A 26,374-nucleotide genomic window follows, 5' to 3' on the forward strand; every position below is an offset into this window, starting at 1 on the left:
TATGTAAGGCTTAACATTGTACACCATATTACCAGTAGACAAGGGAAACATTCCATGCACAGTGTGCACTGACCTCATTAGTATTTAATCTGTGTCGCTGCGGTAAGTAAGTGACTTACAGCTGCCAACATTTTTAAATTTAAATCAGCTCTTTCATATGCTGATTTATTACATAGGTTGCACTCCAGTCCTGAACTTACTTCAATGCCAAGTTTTTATGCATACCCTCAACTGTCTGTGGTTTTCTGGGATGTTCCTGATTTTGACTCAAATTTTAACTCTGTCTCTCTTAATCCGTCTTAAAACTGATGACTTTTGAAGAAAAAGTTATGGATTACACAATAATTAATGGCAGTAATTAGAGTTATAGACTTATTTTACTTCAGAAGATGTATATCAGTTCACATTCTCTTATTCTGTTAATGTTTCAAGTAAATACTATTAATATTTTAAAAGTGTCCCTCATTGTCCCCTCATTATTTTTGTAGTTGTCCCTAATTCTGGTGAGATTTATCCTCACTTGGTTGAGAGCTATGTTGCTATGGGCAATGGTACACTTAACCTGGGAACACTGCAGTAAGCCTGCTTAACTCTTTAAGTAGCATGTCAATTTTCATTATTAATTATTTAAGAAGTCTCCATTTAGAGCTTCTTTTTTGTGAAATGCATCCTTTGTGGATCAGTCAATGACTCTGGTTAATAAACAGTGAATGAAATAAACAAAAATAAGTCAGACCTTATGGGTTACTGTCAGTATTGTTTCTCAGTAGTAGTAGCATCTGTTAGGCCACAATGCTGAATTTTTGAGGATTTGCCAAAGAAAGTAATATCTGTAGTTGGAGACAGTTAGCTGGATCCTGTCTCAAACTCGTTTCATCCCTGGAAACCACTTGAACCCATTAGCATAATGGGCTGTGTCTCTTTGGCCTTCAGTATCAGCTTGAGAGTCATTTCTCATGTATAGCAGATGTCTTCAGATATGGAAGTACCATGAAGAAATGGAAGTTTGTAGAACAGCTGATTTCCTTCCTTAGGTCACTGTTGCAGTATTCCAAATTGTTGAGTTATCCCTTCATATAACCAAAACATCTCGCCAGAATGTATGCGCGTAAATCTTCAAACTATCTAACTGCCAGTCCAAATGCAGGTTTGACATCAGTCAGTCTGTTCTGTGAGTAGTTATTGCTACTGTTGGCCTTCACTTTCGCTAGTTCAGATAAGTGTCCCACTGGGGAACTTTCCTTATTTTTTCTCAGCTGCATTCCCGTTTCTGTTCTATAAGTTGTCAGTTAGGAGGGAAAAGTGTGACAGCTCATCAAGTACTTCATGATTTAGGGTCATAGGCAAGTGCTAGTCAATTGGTCTGCAGGGCTTTACAAGTCTAGCCAAATAATCTATATTCAGAAGTTCCCTCTTGCTTCATTTAGGGCAATAAAAGAAAAGAATTTGAGGCTGCCCATCCAGTTATCTAGGTTTATCTTTAAGGTGACAAAGGTGTTACTCTGCCTGACATGATGGAAGTTTGTTCAAGAGGTGATGGATACACTGGAATGTGAATCTGTCATATCAATGTATCTTGTTTGTCTGTTGATGACTAGTTCATTTAACCTGGTGCTTGAAAGGGCATTGATTCTGTGAAAGAATAGAAGGTCAGAGAGGGTCATATCTGTCATGGCTTACAGCTTTTTCAATTTAACAATTTGTACATAATTAGTACTCGAAAGCATGCTAAAAATTATTTTTTAATTAAAAAGTCAAATTCTGTAGTTACATATTAAGACCTATTGTCCAACACAAAATCAGGAGTACCATACCTTGCAAAGCCAGCCTTTATTGCAGTAATTTCACATTGATGTACAACATCAGTCCACTTTTTAACTTCAGGAAACTTCAAATAATATTAGCTTTTTTTTTTCATTTTGCTACAAATTACTTGGGCACAGTTTTACACTGCTTGTTCTAACTACAGTATCTGCCAAAGTACATCACATTCTTTGCACTTGTTTATTATGAATGAGACTTGTATTCTTTGCAGCATTTTTTGATGTCTGGTTTCCACTTTTGGATAGAAAATCTAGTACTTATGTATTATCACAAGAAGATTCTGAATGACATACTCTGCAGTTGTGCTTATGCCACGGACATTTACTGGCTTTACTATGTCGTTAAAACATTTAATACTGGCCAAGGAAAGTGCTATTTTAACTTTCTACTGGCATCTTGTTTGAGTAAACCCTGCACTCTCTAAGGTTATACACATTTCATAGCCTTGCCATTGCTTTTCTGTTTGTAACAATCTGTAGGCGGCCCATACTTGCAGTTGGATGCTGCATAATCCTACTTGGACTTGTTGCACTGTGAGCGTGTGGTGTGTAACAGTCGGTAGTACTCGGTTTGCTTTCTTTTGCCTTCATACTTTGTGGAAGTCATCATAAATTTGAGGAGTGATGGAGCATTTAGGCAGTTATTCTTCTGCTGTGCCTTGCTTGTATCACTGTAAAATTTTATCACTGAAAACAGAATTTCCCAATGGTGCATGATGACCTGACATGGGTTAGGGTCGGGGGACTCCATTCTGATGTTAACATAATGAAGGGGGACAAAAGTACATTAAATGTATTTTGAAAAAAATCACCAACAATTGCATGTATGTCAGAACAGATAAACAAAAGTACATTAAATGTATTTTGAAAAAAATCACCAACAATTGCATGTATGTCAGAACAGATAAACTCATTCCACGGTAACATTATGAATTACAGCAGGTCAGAAATCTGGTTGCAATAATACATAAGTACCAAAAATCTAATAGGCTTCATCTTTTTAAATGTATAAAGAGATCAGAATTTATTTGGGAATGGCACATTTTTTACTCTGGTATGTATTTTTTGAAAACAATTTTTGACTTCCTCACTTGTTCTCCTCAATATATTTGTGAAATTAAACTTCCTATTCAGTCATGGCTAATTGCATTATATCCCAGATAACTTTTAGTTCATGTTCCAGCAGATCTGTTTATGATACTGTAAATTATGAATGACTATCTACTGGATGCATCTGATCTTCTGGCTTGTTCCACACTATCTAAATATATTTTTGCAAATTTAATGGCATTCTTTTGTGATCTTTATAGTGTCTTATGCAACTGCTGTAAAATATTCTATAGTAGCTTATGGTCCCTCTTGCCCTGAACTTCAATCACCTGGACATACTTGTGAAACTTCTTCTAGCTAAACAGTTGCAAGAACATTCCTTCTGAACTAAAACACTTACTGGCAATAAATATACTTAACCTGAATCTGATTTCTCTTCTTGGAGAATCATTGCACCATCACCATTCTCCCTAGCACTGTATTGTAATGTAACTGACTTAGTCACATTTCTCTTCTTGGAGAATCATTGCACCATCATCATTCTCCCTAGCACTGTATTGTAATGTAACTGACTTAGTCACGTCAAAATGTCTAATTATGGTGATAATAACTGACTTGGGAAGATCAAAACTAGTTTGTTGCACATAACTCCAGTAAAGTTCTTTGTCTTGTTCACTGATGTCCTGCAGGGTACCTAGAAATCTCATAAGTGCTTAGTTATCTTTAATCAGTAGTAATTAAGCAACTGCTCTGACCTTTTTAACTAATTTTGAACTTATGCTTGTTCATCTTGGAGTTGTGCTTTCTCAAACTGTTCAGTAACTGAATCAGTCTTTTGTCATGTTTTCTTAACTTTACCCCTCTATTCCCTTCTGTCTGTCCTCATGATATTCCTGAAACTGGCTCGCCTGCAGCTGTCACACAAGATAAAGTCCTAAAAGTGCTATCAAAAACTGAAAATACTGCATCAGTGGGTCCTGACAATATCCCCGGACGTATTTTAAATAGCATGAAAGATGTTTTAGCCAAAACAATAACAACACCGTTCATTCTCAGTCTCCATACAGGTTTTGTACCAAGCAAATGGAGTACAGCTACAGACATCCCCCTGCATAAGGGAGGACCTTCCAGAGACCCAAGCAATTGCAGCTTCATAAGTCTCTCCAACCTCATATGCAAAGCAATTGATAGACTTATCATTGAACTAATTAGTGAAGACATAGGGAACCTCCAAACACTGGACCCATCTCACTTTGGATTCGTCAATGGCAGGTCATGCTTATTTATCTTGGTGGATGCTTTTGAGAAGGTCATCAAAGCAATGGATGAAGGCAAAACAGTACATGCCACATACCTTGACCTGGTCAATTCCCCACACAGGCATGGTAGGAAAAACTAAACAAACTGGGAATAAATCCCTATATCACCCACTGGATTGTCAAGTTGCTCACAGTTAGGATGCAGATAATCAAAACAGGGGAAGTTACCTCCACAAAGAGACCAGTTACTAATGGAGTCCCCCAGGGTTCTGTGCTGAGACCTCATCTGTTTGGCATTTACTTTTCTGAAGTAAAAGCCAAATACCAAAGGGCTTTGGCTGACTAAATTTGGAGATGACTGCAAGATAGGGGCAGTCACTGAATCTCCTAATGACTTAGCTCTCCTGCAGAAAGGTTAGTCCCAAATAAATAATTGGTTCCAAAATCAAGGACTGAAACTAAATGCCAAAAAGTATGTTATTGTATCCCACAGAGAGTCATTTACTCCAGAGAAATACCACATTAACAACATGCCTCTAATAGCTGACCAGTTTGGGATCTGGGAGCATATATGAATAGTGACCTAACTTTTGAACAACATGTATCTATTATTGTAAGAAAATTCTTCTATATTTCACAGTTTATAAACAAAAGGATTGTGCCTAGATGTCATTGTCCCCCTTTACTCAGCCCTCGTTAGGCAAATCATTGAATTTAGTGTCCCCTTTGGCATATCTGTCCAGACACATGAAACAACTAAAATAGCCACAGAGAAACCTTACTAAAAGGATACAAGACCTAAATAGCATGTCCTACACAGACAAATTCAAAGCCCTGTCACTATACCCTGTATCCTACAGACTGCTAAGAGGTGACCTATGTCTGGCATACATGACATTCTCTGACCCATTACTAATGTATTTATTGCACATCAGCAAGTCAAATGGCATCAGAAATACTCATTCTGGGGATCTAAAACTCTTCTATAATACCAACAGAATGGTTTGGAAGGACAGATATATCTTGCAGAGGATACAGCTGCTCTGGAACAGACCCCCCCATCCACATTAAACAAAGTTCATCCCTATCCATATTCAAAGCACAACCCTCCCCATGGCTACAGAAAACCACTAAGTCAGAAATGAAAAACAGGGATAACGCCTGGGAGCACTGGCGCAAAATCAAAACCCCTTCAGCTAGACAGAAATTCCTAGAACTACGCAATAGAGTCAAAAAGCTAATAAAACAGGACAAATTCCAATACTACCAGTCTGCCCTAGACTCCTCACAACAGAGCCCCAAACAATTCTGGTCCTCCATAAACTCCATCCTCCACCCAGGTAAAGTCAGTACCCCTCCTCCTAACATCCCTCACTCCTCAGAAAATATTGCTATCTCATTCAACACACACTTCACCCAAACCATACTATCACTAGCTAAACAACACAACCCCCCTCCCCTCCAACCCACACCTTCAACTTCTCTTTTTCTCCTGTACCTACCTCCAACATAAAAAAAACACTTAACTAAACTTAAACCCACCAAATTAGCAGCAGACAACCTCCCAAGTGAATACCTACAAATCGCAGCTGATGCTCTGGCCTACCCAGTGTCCATCTTGATTAATCGATCTCTGTCAGAAAGTTACGTTCCCACACTGTGGAAAGTATCACAAATAATTCCCCTCCACAAAGGCGGACCCTCCGCAGAACTAACCAATTACCGCCCCATAGCTATTCTCTCTCCACTCTCCAAAATACTAGAGAGATGCATACACTCTCAGGTCTCAGACTACCTACTTACTAACAACCTCCTTTCCAGTACTCAGCATGGTTTCTGACCAAACCATAGCACCACCACTGCCTTACTCTCCTTTACTAACACTATCCTTCAGCATAAAAACAATGGCTATCTCTCCTCTGCTACTTTCCTAGACCTATCTAAAGCATTTGACATGGTCCCACACAAACAACTTATCTCTGTCCTCAATAACATATCCTTCTCACAATCAGTCACCAACTGGTTTCAGAGTTACCTGTCTGACCGCCAACAATCCATTGTATGGCAGAATGACATATTTCCCCAACTACCTGTCTCCATAGGGGTTCCCCAAGGATCCATCCTTGGACCCCTACTCTTCTATGTTTACACCAATAATCTAGCCTCTGCCACCAAACATGGCACACTCATACAATACGCAGATGACTCGACCATCATCTGCTCAGCCCAGTCCCTACCCAAACTGCAAAAAGTCACACAGGAAGCCTTTTCCTCTGTTGAAACATGGTTATCCGATGCACAATTAATACTCAACCCAAACAAAACTAAACTACTCATCTTCCAACCCACCAAACATACTCAAAACAACTCTCACTTTAACATCACAGCAAAAGATTACACCACTATATACCCAACTGAACACACCAAATTGCTAGGAGTGGAAATAGACAATAAACCAAAATATGACATTCACATATCCATGACCATAAAAAAAGTCCACAAAAAACTAGGAGCGTTATACAGAAATAAGCAATTTCTCACCAAAGCAGCAAAGATTTCAATAGCAAATTCCCACCTTATCTCCACCCTACTTTATGCCTCTCCAATATATACCAACCTAAGGCAATGTGATCTAAACAAGCTAGAGACCTGCTACAACAAAATCGCCAAATTCGCCACTGGGGCATCCTACCTTAGTCACCACTGTCTCTCACTTGCTGAACTGGGCTGGCTTGAACTCCCTCACCTCCTTCAATGGTATCAACTCTCACTCGCCCACAAATTAGTAAACCATCCACTAAATGTCCCATCCCTCCAGAATCTACTCCAACCCTATCGCACCACCAGACCACTAAGATCCAGCAACAAAAATCACTTGCAGATCACTAAAGCCAATAACTCTGCTGGTGAAGCACTATTCTCTTGCGCCATAGCCAAATTATGGAACTCACTCCCACCCACAATTACCTCCATACCATCATGCACCCACTTCAAAACTTTACTAAAAGCGCACCTAAAAACATGCTGGCTATGCCCTTGCAACTCCCACTCTAATATCATCCACCCCATGCAACCACTACCTTTCTCTCCACTCCACTAACTACCTTGATTATAGCAAGCTCAAATGCTCATAAGCCTAGTACTTATTATACAGCAGGAACTTCTCATTGTAACATTTGTTAATGTCTGTTATGTACTTCACAGATAAATATTCTAGTTGTCTACTGATGTACTATGTTCTTCATCTGTAAATATGTTGTAAGTAATTGTTATGTTAAATTGTTAATCGCTATGAAATCCAATGTAACTACTGTCTGTTTATTTTACTGTGGAGCTTTTCTCCCCGGTCCTCTGCTGAAAATGGACCTACGTCCAGTCGGACACTCCCGGTCAACAAATTTAAATAAATAAAATAAATAAAATAAAAATAAATAAATAAGCTCAACTTTGATCTATGGATGAGAAAAGGAAAATGTACCCCAGGATTGCCCTCTGTACTACTAATAGACCAGAGGCAGCTTTACATGCTTTACCCCATGCATGGGTCCCCTCAGATTATCTAGGTTATGATCCCAGTTATTCTCATTAGGAGTAATATATATTTATTGACTATAGGATGCATAAGGCAACTCTTTAACCAAATGGGATAAGTTAATTCAAGCACTAAAACAGAAGTTGGCTAGGCTTAAAATGGAGCATACTTACTTTATAAACTGCTTTTGTAAATCTTGGTAGACAAAGAGCTATAGAGAAAGTGACCTTACTATGGGAAACCTCCAGATGTAATAATCTGTATTTGTCCCATAAATGCCTAATTTCCTTTCTACAAGTTCAGCCAAAAGTTAAAAAAATGTTTTTGGATAGTGGAGAGGCCAGAATCCATCCCACACCCAAGCAAAAATGTTAAAGTGTAGCAACAGTGTTACTGATGCAGAAAATATGATGAAAGAGAGGTAGTCAAGAACAAGTATAAAATTCGGGAAGTCTGTTTTTTGTCTGTGTTTGGGTGTATGTCTGTGCCTGTGTGTGTTGCGGGGGCTGCAGAATGGCTCGGTGAACTAGAGGAACAGAATTTTAGTGTTTTAGGGGTTCAAAATGTGCAGCAGCATCAAGTAGCTGTCACCAGAGAAGAGGTACATGGCCAGTGTGAGAGCCTGGAACAATCTGGAACACTACAAGTGGCTGTTCCAGGGAGAAGTGAATACCTGTGGCAGACAGTAAATATTTAAACTCAAAAAAGGAAATGGGGATAGGAAAGCAGTCAAGAATGATAACTGACAGATCACACAGGGAGTGGAAACTAGAAATAAATAAGGGGGGATAAGATGGTGAGAACTTGTATTAGACAGAAGAAGATGAAGAGAATCTTGCTAGATAGGAGAGGTGCTGAAGAAGAAACAAGAGCATGTTAAGGAGAAGAGTACTTTTGGCAGGAGAGCCATAGAAATGGACTTGGATATAAGTAAATGGAAATCAGCCAGGGGGTATGGAATGCCATAAACCATGGAATAGAGGACAGAAAAGAAGCAAGGAATTAGTCATATTGAAATGGGCTTGCAAGGAGTGGGCATATATAAGGGGAAGGAAGGCTGAATGATAATGCTGATGAACCAGTTGATATACTTAATTTAAGAGTCTGCATTTCATTACGTTTTACTTGGGGAGAAAGGAAGAGTTTGGGGTAAGAAGAGACTATGCTAAGTTTGTGTCTAACCAAACCAAATACATATATTAGATCAAACCTTGTTAAAGGTATTAAGGAAGTGCAGCAGGAGATCCCATGTGAATGTGCATGTGTACACACATGAACTAAACTGGTAAAAGAGACAGTGGGGTAGTTAATCATAGAGTAAAGCAGTGGGAGATCTTTGAAGGCACATAAGAAAATTATAGCTAATTCAGTTTATGTGTGTATACTTGCAGGGATGTAATGTGATTGTACTTTATTGTTTATAGTCATGTGATATGTAAGTAAGAGGGTGTGGAAGCGGAAGGGTCAGGAGGTATGCCCCCTGTTACAAAGCTACTTATTATTGTGTTAATAGAGTAGAACCTTTTACCATTTTTATTTTATCCATTTGAAGCTTCAGTTAGTTTGGCCTCAGTGAAAAGAAGGACAGGTGCATAAGTAGCCATAATTATGTTGTTATGGTGTTTTATACTGACTTAAGATCCAGGCCAGAACAGATATTCTAGAAAGACCATCTTTTACAATCTTTACTAAAATTTATACATAAGGTAAACATAGACATAAAACTGACACAAGAAATCATGTGGTTTATAAGATTGTTCTCAAACTATTTTTAGAGTTAAGGCAATCCATGTAATATATCTTTGTATGCATACATGCATGTACGTATGCAAATATACATACATACATACATACATATATACTGTACCATTTCAAGAAAGAACCAAGCACTTGAAAAATCACAACATATTTGAACTATACAGTCATCCATTTTCTTCTTGAAATGTTCTGTCCAAACCTTTCAACTGTACACATTTTCTCAGAATGCCCAGATTTTTGCCTCATATATTTTGTCCATTTCCATAAAACTGTGATTTTCTGACAAATTAATGGCAAGTCATTAAAGATTCAAGTCAGAAAATAATGACAGACATTTGAGTTTCAGAGTTCATACCCTTCAGAAAATGCTAGCTATCACAAAACCTGTTATTCTATCAACTTTCTTTGTTTGTAAGAGCAATATTTAAAAACTGTCCCTGTTTTTGGCCATTGTCTTCCCATTATTTATGGCTTTGCCAAGATTTCTGGGTCTAAGAGCTTGAGAGGTATGGTTCTGTCATTCCTCTCCCTTATGCATTATTTTTTATGTTTATTACTAAAACGTAACCACATTAAATAAAAAGAAAAAAATAAAGAGAAAGAAACATTTTGGAGTGAGTTGGATGAAGTGGTGATGACTGTACCCAAGGGTGAGAGAGTGGTGATTGGAGCAGATTTCAATGGGCATGTTGGTGAAGGGAACAGAGGGGATGAGGAAGTGATGGGTAGGTATGGTGTTAAAGAAATGCAGAAGGTCAGATGGTAGTGGACTTTGCAAAAAGGATGGACATGGCTGTGGTGAATACGTATTTTAACAAGCGGGAGGAGCATAGGGTGACATACAAGAGTGGAGGAAGTTGCACACAGGTGGATTATATCTTATGTAGAAGGGCCAGTATGAAGGAGATTGGAGACTGTAAAGTGTAGTTAGGTAGCATAGGATGCTGGTTTGTAGGATGACATTGGTGATCAAGAAGAGGAGGAGGAGGAGTGTGAGGGCAGCACCAAGGATCAAATGGTGGAAATTGAAAAAGGGTAATTGTGAGGTGGAGTTCAGGAAAGAGTTAAGACAGGCACTGGGTGGCAGTGAAGAGTTACCAAATAGCTGGGTAACTACAGGAGAGCTAGTAAGGGAGATGGCTAGAAAGGTGCTGGTATGACATCTGGACAGAGGAAGGATGACAAGGAGACATGGTACAGGAGAGTATACAGAGAAAGAGGTTGGCAAAGAAGAAGTGGGATTGTCAGAGAGATGAAGAAAGTAGACAGGAGTATAAGGAGATGAGGTGCATGGCAAAGAGAGGTGGCGAAGGCTAAGGATAAGGCATATGAATAGTTGTATGAAAGTTTGGACACTAAGGAGGGAGAAAAGGACCTGTACTAATTGGCTAGACAGAGGGGCTGAGCTAGGAAAGATGTGCAACAGGTAAAGATGATAAAGGATAATGAGGGAAACATACTCACAAGTGAGGAGAGTGTGTTGAGCAGATGGAAAGAGTACTTTGAGGGGCTGATGAATGAAGAGAATGAGAGGGAGAGAAGGTTGGATGATGTGCGGATAGTGAATCTTGAAATGCAGTGGATTAGCAAGGAGGAAGTAAGGATAGCTATGAAGAGGATGAAGAATGGAAAGGCTGTTGGTCCAGATGGCATACCTGTGGAAGCATGGAGGTGTTTAGGTGAAATGGCAGTGGAGTTTTTAACCCGATTGTTTAATGAAATCTTGGAAAGTGAGCGGATGCCTGAGGAATGGAGAAAAAGTGTTTTGGTACCGATTTTTAAGAATAAGGGTGATGTGCAGAGCTGTAGTAACTACAATGGGATTAAATTGATCAGTCACAGCATGAAGTTATGGGAAAGAGTAGTGGAAGCTAGATTAAGAAGGGACGTGATGATTAGTTATCAGCAGTATGGTTTCATGCCGGGAAAGAGCACTACAGATGCAATGTTTGCTCTGAGAGTGCTGATGGAGAAGTACAGAGAAGGTCAGAAGGAGTTGCATTGTGTTTTTTTTTTTTTTTTTTTTTTTGTAGACTTAGAGAAAGCATACGACAGGGTGCCTAGAGAGGAGTTGTGGTATTATATGAGGAAGTCGGGAGTGTCAGAGAAGTATGTAAGAGTGGTACAGGATATGTACAAGGGTAGTGTTACAGAGGTGAGGTCAGCGGTGGGAGTGACGGATGCATTTAAGGCGGAGGTGGGGTTACATCAAGGATCAGCTCTGAGCCCTTTCTTATTTGCAATGGTGATGGACAGGTTGACAGACGAGATCAGACAGGAGTCCCCGTGGACTATGATGTTTGCAGATGACATTGTGATCTGTAGTGAGAGTAGGGAACAGGTGGAAGAGACCCTGGAGAGAGGGAGATATGCTCTAGAGAGAAGAGGAATGAAGGTCAGCAGAACTAAGACAGAATATATGTGTGTGTGAATGAGAGGGAGGATAGATGAATGGTGAGGATGCAAGGAGTAGAGGTGGCGAAGGTAGATGAGTTTAAATACTTAGGATCAATAGTTCAGAGTAATGGTGAGTGTGGAAGAGAGGTGAAGAAGAGAGTACAGGCAGGATGGAGTGGGTGGAGAAGAGTGTCAGGAGTGATTTGTGACAGACGAGTACCAGTAAGAGTGAAAGGGAAGGTCTACAAGAGGGTAGTGAGACCAGCTATGTTATATGGGTTGGAGACAGTGGCATTGACAAAAAAGCAGAAGTTTAAGCTGGATGTGGCAGATTTAAAGATGTTAAGATTTGCACTGGGTGTGACTAGGATGGACAGGATTAAGAATAAGTATATTAGAGGGTCATCCCAGGTTGGAAGGTTTGGAGACAAAGCCAGAGAGGCAAGATTACGTTGGTTTGGATATGTGCTGAGGAGGGATGCTGAGTATATTGGGAAAAAGATGCTAAGGATGACGCTACCAGGTACCATGAAAAGAGGAAGGCCTAAGATAAGGTTTATGGATGTGGTGAGAGAGGACATGCAGGTGGTTGGTGTGACAGAGCAAGATGCAGAGGACAGGAAGAAATGGAAACAGATGATCCGCTGTGGCGACTCCCTAATGGGAACAGTCGAAAGAAGATGATTAAAAAGTAACCACACTCCAGCTGCGAGTCATAAAAAAACCTTACTGTTTAGTGATCTGTCCATAATTGTAAAACTTTTTGATATTACCTCTCTTTATCCATTATATTCTCTGTCAATTCTTTAATAACTTCCCTTCCTTTATTCCTTCCTCATTCTCTCCAGTACTCACTCATATTACCACGTGATCTATAAAACCCATTGTTAAACGACTACTTGCTTCCTCCCATCTATGTTCTGACATTATATAATTGATGTCTGTGTTTAATTTTCCTGTAAAGTACATATGCATTTTCTTCTTTACCAAGTGTTGATTGCTCACACTTTAACAATGAATATGTGTCTTTATATCTTGTGAAACTTTCTTTTCTAAAGATCACAATTAAATTTTCTGCTACTGTTATGTGCATTTTATAATAATGTAATGTTTAAAATACTACAACAATCCTTCCATCTACTTTATTGATGTGAATATATACATAATCACTAATTCTGAATATCATACTATTGATCATCACAACCACTGTTGAGGTCCTTACTCTTGTAATTATTATATGAGCTAACCTTTGTATATTCACTTTTGCAAATGAAAGTACTAACTTGAACAATGAATCAGGCCACAAATTCCACAAAAATGTGCATATTTTTGTCTGTATTCGTAAGTCTTTTGACATATCTGATCTCTAGTAACAAAAATATCAGCTCTATCCAATTTTGTATACCATTCTACAATACATAATATCTTATATAAATGTTATGTTATTCATATTTAATGGCATCAGTCCAAAAATATTCTTTCCTTTACTTTCTAAGTTTTGGTGAAACGTTTTTAATTTTATTTTCCTATCTTTTATTTTTCTGCAACTGAATTTCTTTCTACAGTGCAGTCTCCGTTTCTATTCCACTACCCTTTTCTTATTAATTTCTCATTTTCTACTGCAGTTCCTAATAAATCAGACCTATTCTCTGTTTGCGTATCTAACTTACGTGATCTACTGTGTAAGCCTATACAGTCTGTCTACTGTTCAGAATTGCTATTTATTACATAAATAAATAATTAAATAAATAAATTTGTTCTGCGTATACCAAGTTTGCCCACCTCCATCTCTGTCTGTCATATATTCCTGTCTTACTACCATCTGCATTATTACATTCATTATCATTTCTGATATCTACATTATTACATTCATTATCATTTCTGATATCTGCATTATTACATTCATTATCGTTTCTGATAGCCACATTATTACATTCATTATCGTTTCTGATATCTACATTATTACATTCATTATCGTTTCTGATATCTACATTATTACATTCATTATCATTTCTGATATCTACATTATTACATTCATTATCATTTCTGATATCTACATTATTACATTCATTATCGTTTCTGATATCTACATTATTACATTCATTATCATTTCTGATATCTACATTATTACATTCATTATTATTTCTGATATCTGCATTATTACATTCATTATCATTTCTGATATCTACATTATTACATTCATTATCATTTCTGATATTCTTCTAACTCACATTATCATTTTCATTCACAAATGCAAGTGTCTTTTCCATTCCCACGCATCTCTTCTTCTTGTTCTTCTTCACATTTAAATCACAAATGACACACTTTAAACATTTTCTGTACTCCATCCTACATTGTTTCACAGGGGTCTTCTACAGATGCTTGCATGCTGGTAACTTGTTACATACCTGTTATACACCTGCTCTCTGCCACATGCTCAAAAAAGCAAGTGCTCAAACTTCCACTAGCCTGATCTCCCACTTCTATGTAGCCCTCCCAACACCCAACCCTATAAAACTAGATATCCTTACCAGAACCTAAAGTCTAAACCTAAAACTCCCATTCAATCCCAGCCCAAGTTCTCGCTCCCTTACCTCCAATCTCCACTCTGCCTTACTAACCCTAAAGTCCCCAGTCATTTCTTAAATCTAAAACTCCAAGTCTCCTCCCTAAATCTAGATTCCCTAATTGCTACCTAACACTACAACTCCCCTCCTGCTTCCTAGATGTAAAACACCCCTCCTGCTTTCTAAACCTAAAACTCCCTTTCTGCTCCTTAACCCTAAAGACTTCCTTCCCATTCCCTAAGCCTAAAACGCCCCTCCTGCTCCCACAGCCTAAAATCCCCTCCCTCTCCACTTCCTCCCCAAGGCTGATTACCCAAACTCATATTCACGTTTGAACTTTAGCAGTAGCCTACAAGATCTACAAGATCTACAAGGCACTTGAGCCCCTGGCTTTGAGACAGTGGTTTTCGAATGCTTGGGACTTGAGCATCAGTAGTGTACCCCTTTTCCAGTATACCCTTTTTTATACACTGTTGATATCATCTTTTTATGCATTCATTTATTGAATGAGTGTCTTCACCACTAAAATAAAATATTTTTGTATGACCCCTCAAACCCTCCAGTGTCACTTTTACATAAAGAGTACTGGGAAAATGGCAGATATTCCCTTCCTCTTTTAACAAAAATTCACATTTAACAAAAATTCACATTCTCACCCGGGTTCATACATAGTTGCAATATTTAACTTTTTAAATATTATTTACTTTAGTACATACTGATTTCAGGTTTCATCTATTATATCTGGCAAAACTGCAAATATGCCATCTTTTTATACTGCATATTAATCCTATAAAAATAAATGTTACAAGGATAACATTTTGTTTACTGTCACTTTTCCATCAGCATAAAAGACTCAGATCTTAAATCATAAAATTGCTGTGTGCCTAGATGAATAAAAGATTAGCCTCACAAGCTTCACAACCTAAATGCACCACTATGCAGTCTGAAACAAAATATATATCAATACAATCATTTTTTATTATTTTTGTCCTTGGTGTTGGTTGCTTTTTACTCCTTACCAATAACATCATTTTACAGGCATGGATGCCACTAGACTAGCAGCTAGCATAGAGGATTAGGCTGAGCTACTTCCTGTGTTACAGGATTCGATTCCCTTAACCTTCATCTGCTTACTTTGTGACCTTGAGCAAGTCGCTTAATCGGGCAGTGCTTTGGGCAATAGGGAATTTGTGCTAGGCTCATTTATGGTCTCCTGGACTGCATGCCTAGTAACTACTTATGAAATTTTGCACAGGACATCCAACTAACCCCCAGCTCTTTCTCTGGTTACAGCATTTTACATTATCTTAATTATATTCCATTGCCTCAAGCATATTTATTTCTGTATGCTTTTATGTAGCAGACTGTCATATATTCAAAAGTCTTTCTACTGTCTCGCCTCATGATAAGGCAGAATCATTGTGTGGGTCCACCTGCTGTATCATTTCCATTACATCTATGTTGTATTATCTAGTCCCTCTGCTTTTGGCATTGCAATATATGCAGCATCTGTTATTTGCAGAGATTGTACTGCAGGGACTATCTCACCTCCAGCACACTATAAGTTTTCATTCTCACTAATAGTGACCTCTGCGGTTACTGTGTTACATAATTCCTTTGGTGTATTTTCCATGTTTTTAACTTATTGCTGAAATTATACCATTAAGCTTTCTGCCATCTGCTCTCCTCATTGCAATAGTGCCCCTTCCATTACATGTCTCCTTCCCACTGTACTTGTGCTAGGAATGGGATGACACCGTTGAAAAGTTAGGGGACTTTCCCCAATGCCCTGATTAAGTTTTCCCTAGACAGTATGAACACCACTTTAGATCTCCAAGAAAAGAGGCCACAGGCTTACCGGGATTAAAATGGTCAGGAAAACATAAGAAAATTAAAATCCAGTTATATATATGGCAATCTTGGAAGTCAGTATAAATAACTACTAGGGATGTAGCCCCCTCCATATTGGGAGTTGCAAAGTATCTGTCCTTGTAAAAATAGTTTTACAGGAAGACAGCAATTGTTGATATTTGCTGTTCTCCTTATTTTCATAGTTTTTTTGTAATTCTGTGAATTAGTTATGACCCCCAAAATTATTAGCCACACTACTTGTCTTTTGTATTCCAATGTGCTTACACTCGGAACTGATCACTTCGCTGCACATCTCAGTGTAAGTGTTCCCTAACTGTGTCTTCATATTTCTTTATGTTACTGATGCAGTGTTGCATTCAGTTCATTGATACTGGGCTGTTTTTTTATGAATTTAGTAATGTAGGTATAATGAAATATGCTGAGTTTGAGTCCCCAATCTCTATCTGCATATGCCACTGTTGGACCATGCGAATAAATAATCATGAAATACATTGGCTCCACCAAAATATAAGTCTGTTAACCATAGCGTCTCAACTGGATTATCTGGATATTTTTTTCATCCTTAATTTCTCTGCAGTAGAGTCTGTAAGATCTACCACTTTTTTTTATTTTTTTTTAAACAAGAAACACCTTTATTGAATTGTTACTTATGATGTAGGCAATCATACATTTATATGAATGAAAACAAACCATGTTGACATATTTTCATTATACAATCTTCTAGACAGTCATTGTCAGTCAAACATAACGTAGCTCATTCATTCCTGCCTTCCTTTAAACCTCATTCCTCAACATTATTCTGCATGTGTTGTGCCCACAATTTCCATTTGTGTGTAATTTGCTCCTACCCTTTTCTAAAGATCCCACTTCTAGTTCTTTTATCTCTGTTACTATATTCACTGCTTCTTGTACGGTTGGTTTAGACTTTGATTCCATTTTCTAGTAATTGCCTTTTGACAACCACCAAAATTAAACTCATCAAGGCCTTACTCTGTCTAGGCAATTCCGATTCTGTATCATAGCTCAAAAAATCATTTCCTTAGTTGCACCAATTTGCTCACCCAGCACCTCCAACATAGTAGTCTGCAGGGAACCTTCAAAGTCTGCCAACTCATTACACTCCCAAAAATATATATTCCCAATTACCTCTTTTTTCCTCATCACACCTCTAACATTTGCAATCTACCTGAGAAAAAAAATTCTTTGGAGTCTGCTTGGGGTATATAATTACCTATGCAACCACCTCTGAGTAAAGTGTGTAAATCTTCTGGACTTTGTTGAATATTTGAGAGACATGCATATTCAAATTTAACACATCAATACAACATATTTGTAACAGCTACCTCAACAGTCATTAACACAGTCATCAGTATGAGAGGATATCCATTCATTTTATGAATCAGGTTTCAAAAATTAAAAACAACTGCAGGTGCACAGATGCTGACTTACACATTTTCTATCATTCTAAAGTACTCATAATTCTGTTTCCAGATGTAAACATTGCTGCCTTTGATGGCTCCCTATTGTAATTTCAAGCTCTAGAATTATAAAAAAAATCTGAAAGTAAAGGAAAACAGCAACGTAGTAGCATAGAGGGATAAAGCTTTTACTGCTCCCCAATATTACCTGACTTTTATTAGCAACATGGGCACTTGAGGAGCCACAAGGGAATTCTGGCCAAAGTCAGTTCACCCACCCTGGTGGAAGGGAAGCAGCCTAACCTTGCTGCAATAAGCAGCTTATGCATCTGAGCAGCTATATACTGCATAAGTGGTGACTTCCCTAGTCTGCAGGTTGCATATGAGTAGAAGCATGCTTGCACCTCTCAAAAGTAGTAATCACAAAGCTGACAAGGCTGCCGTAAATGAGGGAGAGTTAGTAACAGCTTTAAAATTAAGCAAAGAGCAGATGCTGTATAACTGCATTTGTCTCCTTACTCTCCTCATTGGCCCTGGACAAAGGTCAGGTTGAGACAAATGGACACCAAGGTGTATCTGGTACAGACGGACACCAAGGTGTATCTGGTACACCCAGAGAATAAAAAGAGGAGCTGGTGGTAGCTAATGGCCAGCTGAGAGAGGGGAAAAAAAGAAAGGCAAGGAAAATGGTGCCTATCAAACATTTGTATTTTCCTTTGAAGTTGTTTTTTTTGCAGGAAGGCAAGGCCCCATCCCTGTGAACTGGTGTATACCAACTCCAAGATTGCCATACCACAGAAACAAAAAGGATATTCCAAGCAACAGTAATTTCAGACTTGTATGTAAGTCTAAAATGTCAGTCATTCAGTCTTTTCCAGGACTCACACTAACAGGTCTCAGAATATCAAACAGTTATCATCTTGGATAGATAGTTTAATAAGCAAAAATGCTCTATTCACTGGTCTGATTTTTCTGTGAAATGACCTGAAGATACATTCATTGCACAACATAATACAGTTCATAACTAGCATAAACTGATTTGTAATGGTATGTCTACAAGGAAAACATCTTGTATTGTTCTTTTGTGTTACTGAATCTTTGAGTAGCATTTCTATTTTACTATGATTTTTTTGCTTTCCATCTCCAAAGGTAGACCTTGGTAATGAGGGCTGGGACCTAAACTCATGTATGGGATGGGTTGTTTGCAGGGGATCAAGAGCTTATGGACTATTTTATTGATTAGAGGAGTCAGCTGATCAGAGCAGCAGAAGGCTTCAGTTGCAAACCAGCTTCTCATTCATATGTGTACTATACTGACCCAAGATAGCAAAAGCTAACAGATACAGGTGAGACTTGGTATTTTGTTCTACAAACTATCATTATTACACAAGATCCATAGTAGCTAATTTAGAAATATCAAATAGGACAAAACATATTAAATGTACTGTGATGATGTCCTTAATGCAGTAGACATTAACTCTAGGTAAGGATCATTTAGAGCTGACAAAATGAAAAATAATAACACATAATTTTTCTTTTGATTTATCTCATAGACGACCAACAGAAGTGCCAAAGCAGCCAGCCAGTAAAAGATACACGTAAGTACACTTGTGATGAGCGACATTTTCTTGGGTATAGTTATTTGTTATGCATTATTAGTACACTACAGTTCTTATAATTAGAATCCTTGCAACTGCAGCATATTCTTCTAGAAAATTAGTAACAGCTTTAAAATTAAGCAAATATGATACAAAATGTCAATTAAAAATAAAGTAATGCAAATTAAATTTTACATGACATCACTAAAGTAAATGCAATGGTGTATAGGTTTTCCACATCAATTGCTGATGATTTTTCAATGCACACTTCACTATAAAACCATCAGGACCGCTAGATATATGCCAACTAATTAGCAGCTGAATTCAACCGTAGGCTCAGCAGAACTACATAAACTTGAAATGTAGCTGTGCAATGCCAAAATATTTTGCAACACGTTGTCTTACTTGTGTTGGCAAATGTCTGCTAAGTGGCAAATTGCAAAAATTAGTCTTCAGGAAATATCTGCTCTAAGTATTTCTGCAGAATCCCGCTACCTACAAGGTAGACATAGTGACGGGTTTAGGTCTTCCATGAGCCTAAGCTTTACATTTCCTCTGAGTGGGTAACAGTATGGCACCATGTGAATTAGTGAAGGTGGCAACTATAATTATTGAATTAAATGAGGTGATTGCTGCAGTATAATTTCTAAATTAAAGACATAATCGTTATTGCATGCCATGATGATGTGTGAGTATATGGCATACCAGAAAATACAGAAGTGTCCTATATAATTGTCTTCCTATACCTCTGGTTTCCTAAAACACTGCGGATTACAGAATTTACAGTGAAGAAGTTTGAGAGGGAATATCCAGCTTATAGCCCAAGCCTAGAATGCTGGGGAGAGCTGTAACCATTATCTGCAGGGTGCTAAATTGGCAAATTAAACACTGAATCTTGAAAACAGCATGGCTCAGACTTCCAGTCAGTTTGAAGGGACATTAAGTCAGAAACAATGATGACTTTTCTGCAGATATGGTAAAAAAGATGACTACCCCTGCATATGTTTAAAGTAATGAAGCAGAAAGATATTCAGTGTGCTTTGAGGTATCCTGTTTATCTTAGGGTAAACTGCTAAAGTGTACTTTGCTTGTTCACTGAGTTAGTGGAAGCAGTTTGTTTTCTAGAGAAGCAGAAACTGGTAAAAGCTGGAGAATTAGGCAACTAAACCCAGAGAGCCATTGTCACAGTGCAAACAGCTGGAGAAATGCAGAAGAGAAACAAAGTGCTATTTTTTTTTTTTTTTTGACGAAGGTTAAGAAGAAGAAGAACAGACAGTGATTTCTGACTGTTAAGATATCTGTAACGTTTTGCACCCTTGTATATAGTATCATCTAATAAATGGATTTCATTGGTGAAGAACTGTAAAACTGTGGTGGGTGGCAAAGATGACATTTTTATTCATAGTTCACTGTTTCACCAACTCAGCCAGAATGACAGACTTCTGTAGTTTGACAGCAATGTTTCTATATTTCTTCTGTATATTACTGATGCAGTGAAATTAAGCTGTAATTGGACTGACAAGGACAACAGCAGCAGTATTTTGCCTGCCATTTTTAGTTGCTCATACTTAGATATGTATCCCCCAGTGTGGCTCAGCTTTTTGATGGTTCCTTAGTTTAATTGAAGGAATAGTTTAAATTACGATTTTGTTAATCTGAAAATCGGAGAGACTCCAGTAATAGTACACTGCAAGATGTATTTACCAGTTATGTGTATTATGTTGCAGTCAAACTTGTTCCTAAAGTTAGTACGATTAATTTAACACTGTTTAATCTCAGATATGGGAACATAAACACTACATTTGTAATTTTCTGTAAGAAAACTGATTCGGACAGTCCTGCAATGATTCAGTCATTAAACATTGGTAGAATTAATGCTGGCTATACAGGGACCCAGTGATAAAGGTTTTAGATTTAAAGAGTGGGCTCCCAGTGGGAGTAGTTGTGTGCATCAGGACAAGCACTGAGCCAGCCCCTCTGAATACTGGTTATGGATTACATCTGCAAACAGGTTGGAGGGACACAGAATGTGGCACTAAAAGCAGACTCTGAACTGGAACTTCAGTAATTGATAAGAGTCTGGAATGAAAACCTGAAAGCACAAAGGATGAAAATGAGTACAGGTAAGACAGTGGTCATAGCAGCAAATGGGAAGAATCATAAAAAGCTGACAACTGAGATTGGAAACAATGAAACAACTTAGCAGTTTCATGTATCTGGGGGTGCTGCTGAGGAGAAGGGAAATCTGAATGAAGAGGTCAAAACTAATTTCAAAGGTGCTGCTCCACAAAGCATCAGGTGTGTGACAGAAGAATGCCAAAGAGGTTGAAAATGAAGGTGTACAAATAGTGGTGTGACCAGTGCTTCTGTATGGCACAGAAACCTGGGCGATGAAGGCAGGGCAGCCGAGGAAGCTTGAGGTGATGGAGCTGAAGTTCCTGGGATGGGTAGTAGGAATAACTATTTGTATGGGACATATAAAAAAATGAGGACATTAGAACAGAAGCCTTAATAACCCCAGTTAGAGAGAAGGCCAAGAACATATTAAGGTTATTTGGTAAAATATGCAGAAAAGTAGAAAACAATTTAGTAAAGCAGATTTCAGAGAGACGGGAAGAAAGCAAAATGATATTAGGAGGTCAAGCAAAGATGTTAGAAGACCTGAGACAGGTGGGCAGAATTTCAAAATAGGTAGGAGGGAGACTCTGAATAAAGAGAGGTTGAGTCATATGACAAATCCATATGTATGAGCCAGCACTTTAACTGTAACAGTACAGGAATTGCACGCATTGCTACTTGTGAAAGTTGTATCTCCTTTTATATAGGGAAAACAAGTAGAAAACTCAATTAAGATGTATAAACATGTAAAGGCCATCAAAAAGAAAGACAATAAACACTCTGCAGCATGTATAAATTGTATTTTTTTAGTTTTTGTGCTTGACTGTACAAAGGGGATATCAATAATTTATTTGAAATAAAGAAATTGTGTAGGCAACTCAGGTTAGGGGCAAACAAAAGTAAATAAATGACATTTTGAATATTAAGTATATTTTAAAGACTCAAGCTGCCAAATTATATACCCCACCTATTGATTTTATATGCTGTCATGTGACTGTAAGCCAAACTATAACTATGCATGCTTTTTAATGGATGCTCATTCTGAAGAAGTCATGACAATAAAAAATAAAAGTGCTAAATAAGTATGGTTCCAATGGTTCCTTGAAGGAGTGTTTAGTTGTTAATTCTGATTTCCTTTGACAGTCACATTTTTTTAGATTAACAGTCTAAATGTCACTCAGAAATAAGTGAAATAGCAAATCATTTGTATAATGTTTCATCCCTTCACAAAACATCAGTTAGGTTATAGTAAATATGCGGAATTGGAACATATAAAGATCCATTCCAGCCTAGCAATATTGATTTAAATTATGTTTCTATAGAGAGGCAAGAGTCCATGCATCCCCCTACCTACAGATTGTAATATAACCCCTCCAAATTTACAGATGCATCAGAAAGGAGTGGGAATGGAATAGTTCCTTCTTCCCCTTTTATGTACATTTCAGAGTCATAATATTTAAGTTATGGGTAAGGTGGCATATCTCCCCACATAAGAGTACAGGGGTTGCAAAAACATAGTTCAAGTCTGTTTTGCTATTAATGGACTGATCACTGTCTGCTTCATGCTTTGAATGGAATTTAAATCTACAGTGAAAAAAGGCTGCAATGGCAACTTCCTGTTTCCCTGAATTCTGAGCGAAGTTTAGATTTTTGCTGAGATTTGTGATGATGACTTAAGAGTGGCCTTGCTTTGCAAAAAAAAAAAAATATATATATATATATGTGTGTGTGTGTGTGTGTGTATATATATATATATATGTATACATATATATATATATATATATATATATATACACACACACACACACACACACACACACACACACACACACACACACACACACACACACACACATCTACACACTCACACACATACAAATATATATAGGTCCCTGACAGAAGATCAAGCATTCACAACAGAAAATATTGAAACACAACCCACATCACCAAAAACACAGAAACTCTAACGTTATGGTCTGTCACTGTGCAGGATTACTGTATAGTGGGGATTAGGGTTTTGCCCCTTTCCCCACTGTAGTGTATATTGAAGTTTCTACATATAATTAGCACTGGATGTGGGGGCAAGGGGGCTTTTCCCATATCAGAAAAGAAGCTTTTGTGATCCTGGCATTGCTTTCGAGTTTCTGGGTTTTCCATGATATGGGCTATGTGTTTTAACATTTGCTGTTGCGAATGCTCAGTCTTCTGCCAGGGATCCATAGCCATATATATATATATATATATATATATATATATATATATACATGCACACATAAACAACAAAAGATCTTAAAAGTAAAAAAATTACTAGTAATGCCAAGAAATTATAGCCAATAACAAAACAGCAAAACAGAGTTAAAAGACACTTCAGGTTTAGTTTTTTAAGCACATTTTGAACAGCTCTCTATGTTCAGTGGTACATAAAGACAGCTCCAGATGCTCATATGCAGATATAGACAAAAATAATCTTTGTGAGGGGGGGGTGTCACAGGCAGCTTACAGCTAAAACACTTCTAGCAAACGTTATTACAGTTAGGGTTACAGGCGTTATTGGCTATATTACCCATAATGTTTTCTGTAATGGTGATGTAAGATACATGATTTAAATGTGACTAAGCAATAATTGTATAGAATTGTCAGTTGTACAAACTAGCACTATGGATAGACTTCCCAATTATACTAACAACAAATGACATTTAACTAAAAGTGATAATGCTGTACTGATTTGTTTCTCTCTTTCTGTGTCACTTAAGCTTCTTACTATACTGTGGCAGCCATCAAAGCAGGTACCAGTCTGAGATGGAGTGGACTGAAGGGTGCGAAATCATGCCACACAGCAATTGGCAGGACTGCAGGATGGAATGTCCCTATGGGACTGATATACCAAAAAACCAAGAGTTGTGATTTTGGTAAGTGAAACTGAAAGTGAGTGTTCTGTAACTATATGTGCAGGAGGTTCTTGCCATTTCAAATACATTTTTTTTTAGTAGAGGAAATTTTCAAATAGCTGTAATTACACTGATTTTTTTTCAGTCTCAGTAATTTTCTTGAATATAACTATTTTCAATTACAAAAAACTCAAAGGAAGAAAGGTTAAGCCATCAGCAAAAAATATAGTGCAGCTGATGTTAACATTTTCTGTATCCACAAAACATATAATATAAACCTGAATAATCAATGTCAGATGACTGCCCATAATATTGTTGTTTTAATAGCATTATTCTAACAGAACTAGCTCAAAGAAAAAGAAAAAACACTGCTTTCTGAGAAACTATAAAATATACACTTGGACAAGGACCAAGTCAATTAGAAAAGGCAGATGACACAGACACTAAAAGCAAACAAGAAGATGTAAAGATTCCTTGGTTTGGGATGATCTCTTGACTATATACCTTATTCTTTGGTCATGAACCTGTACTACGTGTCCTTGAATTACTACAGGCTGAATCAACCAGATGAAAAAATGGTAAAAAGCTTCAGCTCTTTGAAAAATAACATTGAAAATATTTTGTGCATGGACCAAATGCCATGTACCCTCCTCACTCAAAACTTAAATATTATGATTCTATAGTTGCAAGACTGTGGAGAAATGAGAAAATAGCACACTAAGTAAATAACTGATGGCAGACACATAGAAATCGCAGAATATTAGTTTAAGATTTTTTCTAAAAGCATTTTGAATTCTATGCTTAGTCGTGCAGGGAAAGTATGCTAATGTCTTTCTTCCAGTATAAAAAAAAAACATGCAAGTATATCTTTCGGCGATAAACTTGCATTCTTTTTCTATATGAAGAAACACATAACAGTAGACTCCCTTTTATCCGGTCTCGCTGTGACTGGACCCTAAGCTGGATAAACCAATGGCTGGTTAATCAGAAAAAGCATACAAGATAGCATTTATAGGTTATAAATCTGATAGAATAACAGGATTTATGTTAGTATGCATTTTTCTAATGAACATGAAGTCTAAAACACAAATGCCTGCCATTATTCAGCCTAGATTAGGCAGAAGTGTTGTTCTTCTTTGTTGTTTTTTGCTAGGACTATGGCAGAAATATGACTGCCGGTTGAAGAGGAAGCCAAATAAGAAGGAGTCTACTGTAGTTTAATTTCTCCATGCCACTAAATATAGAATTTAAACTGCTTTTAAAAAAGTCTTAAACTGATAGTTTTGTTCCATGCCAGGAGCTGTACAATCAGTTCCATGACAACTCACTTAATGACTTCAGTCCTTAATGATTAGTGAAGGGGAGGGGCCACAGACAACATTATTCTGTGTAGCTGTTCCAGTACACATACAGAGCATGTGCAGCATGTCAGCTGACTGACTCAGGCCACCAAGAAGCCAACAAAAGAGCACTAAAGGCTTTTAATACATTGACATTATTTAGAAAAGGGAAGTTTTTTTTTAAATAATGTCATTGTATAATAGCAATAATCTACTTCTGTATTTGGCTGACACAGGATTTGCCCACTATTGACTTTGTTTAATCACTCAGTCACTCACTCACATCTTCAATCACACCAGCCATGGGTAAATCCTGCAATACCCACACAAAGTCGTGGATTATTGCTTAACTATTTTCTTTGCAGTCTAAAATATTTTACAATTTACCAGCCACAAGGTATGTCCACTGGTGTGCAGGTCAGTTAATGAAACAAGGCAGTGCATTTCCACATGATAAAGCTCATATTTGCTTTTGTAGTTGTAGCAAAGATGGGCCTTAATCACTCCCACAGGCACTGGTGGGTTTTGTCAACAGCAGTACAGAATAAGTTCCATAAGCTGGCAAGACTTTACACTTTATACTCTACGACAGATATTGCAAAAATCCATGTGAGATGCCAATGAAGAGGAATATGGAGGAATGAGTAACGAACACAATGCAGTTCGGTAACTTTCGTAAGTGCCTTGCTCATTTTTGTAAACTGCTACTGGCAGCAGTGATCCCCACTACATGTAGCCATTACCTGCAATGAAC

At 37.7% G+C, this 26,374-nt stretch overlaps 1 protein-coding gene across 1 annotated transcript in view; it reads left to right on the forward strand.

Annotated features, from left to right (window-relative positions):
• The window catches only part of LOC122800093 (serotransferrin-A-like), a 276,007-nt gene that overhangs the window by 151,942 nt on the left and 97,691 nt on the right, over positions 1–26,374 (forward strand). Inside the window, exons 11-12 of the mRNA XM_044069617.1 lie at positions 19,230–19,274; positions 24,146–24,301. Of these exons, the coding sequence (XP_043925552.1) occupies positions 19,230–19,274; positions 24,146–24,301 (201 nt within the window). The remainder of the gene's footprint in view (positions 1–19,229; positions 19,275–24,145; positions 24,302–26,374) is intronic.

Source organism: Protopterus annectens, chromosome 4.part0, assembly GCF_019279795.1.
Source record: "Protopterus annectens isolate FY-2018-M chromosome 4.part0, PAN1.0, whole genome shotgun sequence".
Taxonomy (NCBI): Eukaryota; Metazoa; Chordata; order Ceratodontiformes; family Protopteridae; genus Protopterus; species Protopterus annectens.